General features: G+C 42.2%; 1 protein-coding gene across 3 annotated transcripts in view; it reads right to left on the bottom strand.

Annotated features, from left to right (window-relative positions):
* Nucleotides 1–484: 484 nt before the first annotated feature.
* Nucleotides 485–10,319, bottom strand: part of LOC140389993 (uncharacterized) — a 28,319-nt gene continuing 18,484 nt past the window's right edge. For all 3 annotated transcript variants that reach the window (XM_072474745.1, XM_072474744.1, XM_072474743.1), the window contains 2 exons: nucleotides 6,157–6,408; nucleotides 485–2,780 (listed from right to left, as the gene is read on the bottom strand). In XM_072474745.1, the coding sequence (XP_072330846.1) occupies nucleotides 1,796–2,780; nucleotides 6,157–6,408 (1,237 nt within the window). In that variant the 3' untranslated portion in view covers nucleotides 485–1,795. The remainder of the gene's footprint in view (nucleotides 2,781–6,156; nucleotides 6,409–10,319) is intronic.

The raw sequence follows: 10,319 nt of genomic DNA, 5'->3' as shown, positions 1-10,319 counted from the left end.
CAAAAGCTCTTTGTGTTTATACATCCAATCAATGCATAACTCACTAAAGCAGCCATACTGTTTCAGCAGACCAACTCGTTCGCACCACGCATGAAGTGTGTAAGTATCAGTTTGTTGGGAGTGTGGGCCAGCTGCTATGGAAGCTAATTGTTGTTGAGTGTGAATAAAAGTATTGGAGGAAGACAAGTTGCAACATTGGCTGGGGACCATCTGCATATATGTCACTAAAATTCAATCCAAAAGAGTGTCCGGCATCAATTACTAAGTGACAAGTCTGTCAACCAGTTTCCCATGCAACCTCACTTCCATAGAAACCATCAAATCCCTCCAGTGCAGATTGCCACACCAAATAGCTCCATTTGTTTAATTGGGTTTGAAATCCATGCAAAATCTTTTCTCTTTCTATATCTCAATCTTAGTTCTTCAGTGTCAACAGCTCGACACTGACACATGGATCATAAATAACGTGCAATTTACTCCAAGCTTAAGACACCGTACTACTTTATTGTATGAAGTGGGAACAGCACCAAACATTCAGTTACAGTTACACCACAGTGCAATTGGCCTCACGCTATCTAGGACATGGCAACAGAGGCAACGGAACACTGCCACCTCCATGTTCACCTCCAAGCCACACACCATCCCGACTAGGAAACGTATCGCTGTTCGTTCACGGTCACTGGGTCAAAATTCTAACAGTACTGTTGGTGTACCTAAAGTACATGGGCGGCAGCAGTTCAAGAACGTAGCTATCTTCGCCTTCCCAAGGGCAATTAGGGATGGGCAATAAATGCTGGGATTGATAGCATTGCCCACATCCCATGAATGAATATTAAAAAAAACATCAGCTAAGACCATTCCATGCACACCTCTGGTATAATACTGCCAATGTTTCTATTCTTGTAAGGGTGGGGGGTCTGTTCAATTTAAACTGTAGTGTGTAGTGCTTTTCAGTCCAGCATGTAGTCTAGCAGTTTGCACACACAATGTGGTACTGAATTGAACATCTGTTTGACACCCTTACAAACGTTAAACCCAGGTAACGTCGTGACTCAATTGTATTAAATGTTAAAATGTAGCCTGCATAAGACTCAGCTACCCGTTTATCATTGTAAATATAAAAAAAGGTTCCGCTAAATAAATTAGTGGAGTTTATTTTCTATATAATACAACATACTTTCAAATCCTCACTGCTGTTCAGTATATAAAGTATCCCAGATACATGTATAAAAACTATTAAGAAATCAGTTCAAGTTGGAAATCGAAACAGAAATCACCAGAGACGCAGTGAGTCAGTCAATTCTCTCCCAGATGTTGGTGTTACAGCTGAGATCCATCAACAACAACTTGCATTTATATAGTGCCAATGTTCCTAATGCAATTAACAGAAGTACAATCAAACAAACTCTGATACCAAACCACATGAAGCTCAATCAAAGAGGTAGGTCTTAAGAAATGTCTTAATGATGGAGAGAGCGAGTGAGAAAGAGAGAGAAAGAGACAGACAGAAATCCAGGCCAAAAATTCCAGAGCTGAAACCACAGCTGCCCATCAGAACTGAAAACCTTTTGTAAGAGTTTTCTACCTTGATCGTTTCTTTTTCCAGTTCTAACAAAGTGTCCCAAAAGGTTTCTGCGTGGATCTCACCCCCACAACCCAAAGATATGCAGGGGTATGTGGATTGGCCACACTAAATTGCCACTTAAGTGGAAAAATTAATTAAAAATATTACAGGTTCATTTCCAGCATCCCAGCTTTTTGTAACTTCCTTTTCAACTCCGGCACACCCAAACGTCTACCTCAGGGAAGTTGCCACTGCAGTCTGTATGTCCCGTAGCATGCACAGCATTGGCTCATAAATTCCTGATGGTCCCTGAAGTTGAAGCCAGTTTCCCAGCTTGCTCACGCACTCTAGAGCCTCGTTGTTGGTGACCGCAGAGGCCGTGTTTGGCAACACTCTGCCAACCATGTGCGCCTGCACCAAATCCTCCAGTCGGGGCCTCTTGGCTGTGACACAATTGTCTTCAGACTGGAGTTGCAGGCCAGGCGACTCCTCCTGTTTCATTGGGAGCAAAAGAGGACAAGAATTGGCTGAGCTTAGATCACCCCTAGGGAGCCTGGGACCCATGCAGGTCACGTCCTTTTTCTGGGCCCCATGAGGGGGGTCAGCACAGGCAGTCTGCTCCATGTTCCCATAGGCCCGGTACAGCATTTGGATTGCATCGAGCAGGGTCACATTATGGCCAATATCAGTCACTCTGGTTCTGACTTCGCCCCTCTCTGGAGTCCGGCCACCTGCTGCAGGACCATCATAATCGTGTCGCTCGCTGGAGTCCTTCTTAAAAATAATATTGTTCCGGGCCTTCCATCGCGAAAGCCACCCATCAGTCGGCTCAAAGTCATCGTGGCCCAGGTCCTCTGCGAACTCCTTGGCTTTCGTCTTCAGCATGGGGCCCGAGACGCGGACTCCGTCAGCCACAGCCTGTTGGAACCACAACAGAAGGGCATCCTCCACCTCGATGTCCTTCCCCTTCCTCTTTCTCTTGCGGTTGGGGTTGGCATTCTGTCGCCATTCCTCCAGAATCCTCTCCCTGTTCTGGCTGATGCGCCCGACCTGACTCTTTGAGATGCTGAACATCTTGGCCACAGAGGCATAGGAGGCTTTTGGGCCTTGTAAGGCTGCAACGACTTTCACCTTCTCAGCAAGTGGCAGATCTGTGCGTTTGTGATTCGCGGGCATCACAGGCAACATTCCGACTCCTCCTAAGAGGATAAATGATCTGCCATAAAAAGAAGCATCGGTCAGATTTTGTACAGGGAACAGATACCTGGCTAATGACAAAAAAATAATTAATAAATTGAACAAAACATGAATGGATAACTGAGCATGTTAGAGCAAAGAATGAGTACAAGGTATTCTATCCGACGAGGAGATTTCTATCCCACCTTCTCTTACTGAATCAGATTCTAACACACCGGCTCCTAAAGCCATAAAAGTCACTGAGCTCAGCAGGGGTTCAATGGACCAGGAATAAAAGCAGAAAATACTGGAAATACTCAGCTGGTCAGGCAGCATCTATGGAGCAACCAACTGAAATGTCAACTCGACTTCACTCCACAGACACTATCTGACCTGCTGACTATTTCCAGCATTTTCGGTTTTCATTTTAGATTTCCGGCATCCACAACATTCGGCATTTCATTCAATCGACCAAATGGCCTCATGAACCAGGAGGCTGTGTATCCAAGAGTCAATTTGCTTCAATGTGTATCAGAAGACAAGTTGCCCGTGAAGGTTCACAAATGTTGACCCAGCTAACACCAAACACGTAAGTAGTTTGAAGATTATGGGAGGTTGAGAAGTTCAATGCTTGATGGCTGTCAGAATCCCCAGTGCAGAAGGAGGCCATTCAGCCCATCGAGTCCGTACTGACCCTCTGAAAGAGCACCCTACTTAGGCCCACTTCCCCACCCTACCATCGTAACCAACCTAACCTTTGGACACTAAGGTACAATTTAACATGATCAAACCACCTAATCTGGGCATCTTTTGACTATGGAAACTGAGGCACCCGGAAGGAATCCACGCAGAAACTGGGAGAACATGTAAACTCCACATAGATAGTCACCCACGGCTGGAATTGTGGGGAGGCAGTGGCGTAGTGGTATCTGCACTGGACTAGTAATCCAGAGACACAGGGTAATGCTCTGGGAATCTGGGTTTGAATCCCACCAGGGCAGATGATGGAATTTGAATTCAATAAAAGTTTGGGATTAAGTCTAATGATCACCATGAAACTATTGCCGATACTTGTAAAAACCCACCTGGTTTACTAATGCCCTTTAGGGATCCTTACCTGGTCTGGTCTGCATGTGACTTCAGATCAACAGCAATGTGGGTGACTCTTAAAATGCCCTCTGGGATGGGCAATAAATGTTGACGCAGCCAACGATGCCAAGATCCCATGATCAAATAAAGAAAAAACAAATTGAACCCAGGTCCCTGGTACTGCAAAGCAACAGTGCTCAGTGTTAACACTGTGCTGCCCTGAGATGCAATCTGAGATCCTGGGAAAGTGTCATTTAGAATAGGATTCGGAGCTAATTATATAACGATTGTGTTAATTATATGCAGATCAAGGACACGGATTGTGGTTTCACTTGATCACATACAAGAGATGTATGGACACTGATGTATGGACGCACATCCAGACATAGGAACAGCTTCTTTCCCACAGCCGACAGACTCAACGACTTTCCCTTGGACTGATTTGTTCTCTGTATTCACGGTGCCCTATGCTGCCCTTGTTTCACACTGTAACCAATCACTATTTGTCGATGTATCATTGTAAATGTACTCTTGTCGATTATTCTTTTGTCTACTATGTACGTACTGTGTGCCTTCCCTTGGCCACAGAAAAATACTTTTCACTGTACTTCGGTACATGTGACAATAAATATCAATCAATTAATGTGGTTGAGTTAGGAGGTATATGCTTGTAATGTTTTCTCTGTAAATAAGTGTAAAATTGAGTAAAAATATCATCCAAATAGCTTTGGGAAAGAGGATTCAGACAGAAGAAAGTGCATGCAAAGCAGCTAATTGCTGTAAACAATGAGCACAAAAGCCATGTTCTTAGGAGGCTGACTGTCATGACATTAATTATTGACAAAGATTGGAATCTATGGTTGATATTTTGATCTTATTGGTGTCATTTACTCAGTCTTACATTTATTTACAGAGAAAAAATTATAAGCACACATCTCCTAACTCAACCACATTACTGTTTCCATTCATGTCTTTGTATGCGATCAAGTGAAACAACGGTTGATAGAAGAACTATCCACGGTAGCACAGTGGTTAGTACTGTTGCTTCACAGCGCCAGAGTCCCAGGTTCGATTAACGGCTTGGATCATTGTCTGTGCGAAGTCTGCACATTATCCTCGTGTCCTTGTGGGTTTCCTCCGGGTGCTCTGGTTTCGGCTCACAAGTCCCGAAAGACATGCTGTTAGTTTAATTTGGACATTCTGAATTCTTCCTTTGTGTACCCAAACAGGCGCCAGGATGTGGTGACTAGGGACTTTTCACAGCAACTTCATACTTGTGACAATAAAGATTATTATAACTGTGAGATTACACAGAATTTACTGTTGCAGAAACAGGCATCTTGCTCAATAAGCCAAGCTGGTGTTCATACCATTATTTTATCTCACTCTACAAATGGTTAGTTTTCCTGTACCCCATTCAGGAGTGTATGAGAAGTATTAGAAGAACTGAGAGTAGGAATCAAACCTTGAACAGACTTGTAGTTTGTCGAATTAAAGGCTGCTGAATGGACATTACATGTTTCATTTTACAGCAGAAGTAAGCATTGTGCACGCAACTTTAGCAATGGAAGAGATGGCGAGACCAAGAGGGAAGACATGTTGAGAATTAAGAGTGTTGTATCGATGGTAAAGGAAATAGTTGGGTTTGTGTGAGGCATGGAAGGACCGTACCTTTGAAGAATGGGAAGAAACAAGATTTTGAAGCATTTGACTCATCACTAGGTTGATTCCAAAGATGAAGGGTTTGTCATATGAAGAGAGATTGAACAATTTAGGCTATATTCTCTAGAGTTCAGAAGATGAAGGGGAGATCAAATTGAGCTATACAAGATGATAAAAGATATGGATAAAGTAGATGTGGAGGTGATGCTTCCTCTTGTGGAGCATTCTAAAACGAGAGGTCATAATCTTAGGATAAGAGGTAGCAAATTTTAGAGTTGAGAAAATACTTTGCCAAAGGGTTACAAATCTATGGAATTTACTACCCAGAGTGTGGTGGATGCAGGGACAGTGTGTAAATTTAAGGACGAGTTAGACAAATTTTTAATTGGTAATGGGTTGAAGGGTTATGGAGAACGGGCAGGACAGTGGAGTTAAGGCTAGGATTAGTTCAGTCATGATCGAATGGCGGAGCAGACTCGATGGGCCAAATGGCCTTATTCTGCTCCTCTACCTTATGAACTTATGAAAATGCAGTGATTCTGCCGCTAGACTGGGAGAGAGATAAAGCAAGATGAAGTAACCAAACCATTTGTTTTTATCCTGTTATGATTTCACCTTTTACACAACAGTAGCAAATCAAATCACAATTGAACTGCAGCATTTACCTGGAGTCTTTCTCATTCTCCGTATTCAGCCTGCTTGCGTCCTGTGTTTTCTCACTCATCCACCGTGTGATTACTTGACGGTTCTCGTCAGCCATTTTCTGCAGCCGTTCCTCGAGGTTGCTGAAGGTGACGTGGAGAGTGTTGTATTCATTCTTCAGTGCGTGATTGGCTCGCTCCATTTCCTGCAGGTTAGTCTGCAGCTCCCTACATTCAGCTTCCAGCTTCTTAATGCGCTTGTGGTACTCCACCATTCTGAAACCATCAGAATACAAAGTACAGGCTTTACTTGCATAGTTTACAGAGATCACGTGTGAAGTAGATGGATCATAATTATATTTTTTATGCAAATTAATGGACAAAACCACAAGAGGTCACTTATAGCTCTGTACTTTAGCTGGTCAGATTACAGCAGAGGCATTGATAATACTAACAGAAACTGTTGTTACTCTCAATCTATTGGTAAAATGAAATGATGAAAGATGCGATCTAATGAGTCAGCGCATTTTATCCATCAGAGAAATGGTAGACCCAGCATTCACATCATGTCTGTCACACTCAAGTGAAGTGGTAAAATAAATTTTCTATGCCATACTCCAAAGAAAAGACTGTCTAGGAACAGAAAGTACTGCAGGCAGACTACCTGTACCGTAGTCATGTTGCATCCGTATGAATTTTCCTGCCGTTTTATTTAATAGTAGCAACTTCAAAATTGGCCTCTGTATGAACTCAGCACTTAACAGCAATTTGACTGTAATTTTAAAGACCAAAACATCCATACTTTGAGTCTAAAATTCCTCTGCCTAAAAAGTGTACCGTGCAAGATAAATTGGCTCGATAATAGATTAAATGTTGCACTATCAAACACTCCTCCATCATACTTGATCTCAAAACTTGATCCTTCTGCGCTGTAAATTCTATGATAATTCTATGATAATTCTATGAAAATTGTTCCATTATTTATTGGATTAAACGTCCCACAGGATTGCCTCTGAACAGGGGTGGCATGGTGGCGCAGTGGTTAGCACTGCTGCCTCATGGCACCGAGGACCCAGGTTCGATTCCGGCCCTGGGTCACTGCCCATGTGGAGTTTGCACATTCTCCCCGTGTCTGCATGGGTCTGACCCCCACAACCCAAAGATATGCCGGGTAAATGGATTGGCCACGCTAAATTGTCCTTTAATGGGAATTTTCTTTTTTAAATTTAAAAAAAATTGCCTCTGAACTTCTCAAATCTGCCACAGACCACAGACAAGCAAGTTAAATAAATGTAAAAGCAATTAAGCAACATCAAGCAAGGTGTCAATGTGGAAAAAGATTAGCTATATAAAATAATAATTGTTACAGTTAGTATAACTTTACTTTTTAATTTCCTGTGCATTCTTACTGGAGCAAAGCAGTCTTAACATACTGTGTTTCAGCTGAATCTCTCGAAACGACATACAGTTTCCGCAATGGCTCCATCATGTTAACTGACCTGCCAATCCAACAGGCTTAGAATGTTTATCTGCACCTTGTCCAACTCACATCATCTTGAGAATAGATGCTCTCTTGTCAAAAAGTGGGATGGCACCTAATTCTCCAGTCAGGCTGATTATCATTCAATGAGGCAAGGCTTAATATGAGTCTTTAAGGTGCCATATTTCAGAGATTGGTGAAATAACAGAGCAATTGTAATGATCAGATTCACTTATTTCCATTAACACAACTCGCCTTAACGTAATCAAAAAGATGTTAATAACAGAGTTATCACATTTATTGGGAAAATAATATATTTCAAAGCCATAATGTTAAGCATGGAGGGACATTGCATTATGTGGACCCTTAGATGCTGACCTGGAGTTTTTAAAAAGGTTATATATTCACCTTGGACTGGGAGCAAGCCAATTTTTTTCCAAGAAGTGACCTAACCTACATGGTACTTGAGGAAGATTGTTTGTTTGATTTGAACTGCAATCATTTTAATTGATGGGGAAAAAACTTAAAAGGCAAAGGCTAATGACTTCCTGAAAAATCACAGAGAGAACATTTAAGTTTTGAACCTGCTGGTTGTGAAGGCCATCTTGTTGGGGAATAAGCAGAAAAGGGAAGGCTATTCTACCAGACTCCCTTTCTCACTGCCTTGCTTGAAATTGGGTGTGGTTGTCAATCTGCTGCAATGAATTCATAATAATAATCCTTATTAGTGTCATAAGTAGGCTTACATTAACACTGCAATGAAGTTACTGTGATAATCTCCTAGTTGCCACAGTCCGGCGCCTGTTTGAATACACAGAGGGAGAATTCAGAATGTCCAATTCACCTAACAAGCACTTCTTTCGAGACTTGTGGGAGGAAACCGGAGCGTCCGTAGGAAACCCTCGCAGACACAGGGAGAACGTGCAGACAAACCGGAAATCGAACTTGGGTCTCTGGCGCTGTGAAGCAACAGTGCTAACCACTGTGCTACAGTGTCGCCCCACCTCATCTGGACTTGAATGGCTGAGACAAGAAGAATTGATCCAGCTCTTTATTCTCCTGTGCCAAATTCCCATTGGTGAGAACTTCCAGACATTCGCCTGGTCTTCACACAAGGGAACTCCACATTGACTATTGAGGCCCTGTTAAATTTATCCTTTATTTTATAATGCCGATTCTCTATGACCCATTTCTGCTGAGACTGTATGACCCATTTCTGCTGAGACTGTTTATCCTTTGTTATTCTGTGTGTATGCGCTGGGGGACATTTTTAGGAAGAGATAGATAGTAACACTTGCAGATTGCCATTGTTAACCAGTACTTGCAACTTTTTATAAAGACGTTTTGTTTTATAATAAACTAAGACGTTTAATGCTTATTTATTCTAGGTAACAAAAGAGAAGGTAAATAATGGCCATTTTGGTGAGTAAATTAAACTTTTAAATTAATGGTACAACCTGCGGAATAGTGGGGCTAGATAATACATGCATTCCTCCCATCCCATAACGCATTTAACCTAAAAGCACATCTCGGTGTTCCATCCTGCCTGTAGCCCTTAATACCCGATTGCCATAGTCTTCGCATCTCTCCATTTACAAAATCCTGTCTGTCAATGTTCGTGCGAGTGACTCTGACTGAAGTACTATCAGAAATAAATTTAAACCTTTTTAAGGCAATGTATGTGAACCAGTCATCAAATACGGAGTAGAGCTAACAGAATTATTATTTGCAATCCATGACAGATCAAAAATATCTCACTGGCATCGTGAGTGTCCGCTTTTTCAGACCCCCTTTTATTTTGCTTGCAGCTTACACAACGCTTTCCAGCACAATATGGAGGGAACTGAGATGATTCAACAAATATTCAGAGGAAGCTACTTTATTTGAGGAAGTGTAAATATACAGGGCAATTTGAAAGATTGGGCCTGTTTTTGTTACAGCCAAGGAGATTAAGGGATAATTTGAAAAAGTTCCTTTTGGTTTTTACAGATATTTAAAATAATGAAGGGAAAGGGCAGGGTAAACAGATACATGTAGGGATTGAAGGATTTGGAATGAGGGGAACATAGCTACAAGATTAAATGCAAGGGGTTTAGGGCAGAGTATTCGTTAAAACGAACAGTGGGTTTTAGGAATACACGTTCGGAGCTAGTGATTTTCTTTTTTGACCTCAATCAGCTATTGAATTGAAAGCTCAGACAGGAAAAGACAGCCCATCAGCTATCGACATTTTGCAGGAGCAATGAACAGGCCAAAATTTTCAGATTCTTGTTCCATTTAGTTTTTTAAATTACTTCAAAGTAATACTTTGGAATATTTGAACTAAGAACTATAACACCGTTCCTGGTGTCAACACTCTAGCCCCTTCGGTGTCCATTAGTCACGGAATGGATCTAGCATACTAGTGGACGGTCCATCTTCAGGGTCACCTGTTTGTGAACAAGGCCATGGAAGAGAGGCAGGCAGCCAAAAACCCAGGGCCATATCGATCCTGAGCCTATAGTGGTCACCTTGGCCAGGCCCAAACAGAAGTAGATCCTCAGACTCAATTACCCCCATCTACACCAGGTGGCCAAAAATCAGGAGAGGCCCTGAAGTTGAAGCCAGAATTTGAGCAGCAGCCCCCTTAAATAATAAAACAGGGACTGCACCTTCTTATACTTCACATTACATGAAACACGGACCCAGGGTGCAAGCGTTACAGGCA

Source organism: Scyliorhinus torazame, chromosome 14 (genome assembly GCF_047496885.1).
Source record: "Scyliorhinus torazame isolate Kashiwa2021f chromosome 14, sScyTor2.1, whole genome shotgun sequence".
Taxonomy (NCBI): Eukaryota; Metazoa; Chordata; class Chondrichthyes; order Carcharhiniformes; family Scyliorhinidae; genus Scyliorhinus; species Scyliorhinus torazame.
Note: the sequence above shows the minus strand (reverse complement) of the source record. Positions and strands in the feature narration are given on the sequence as shown.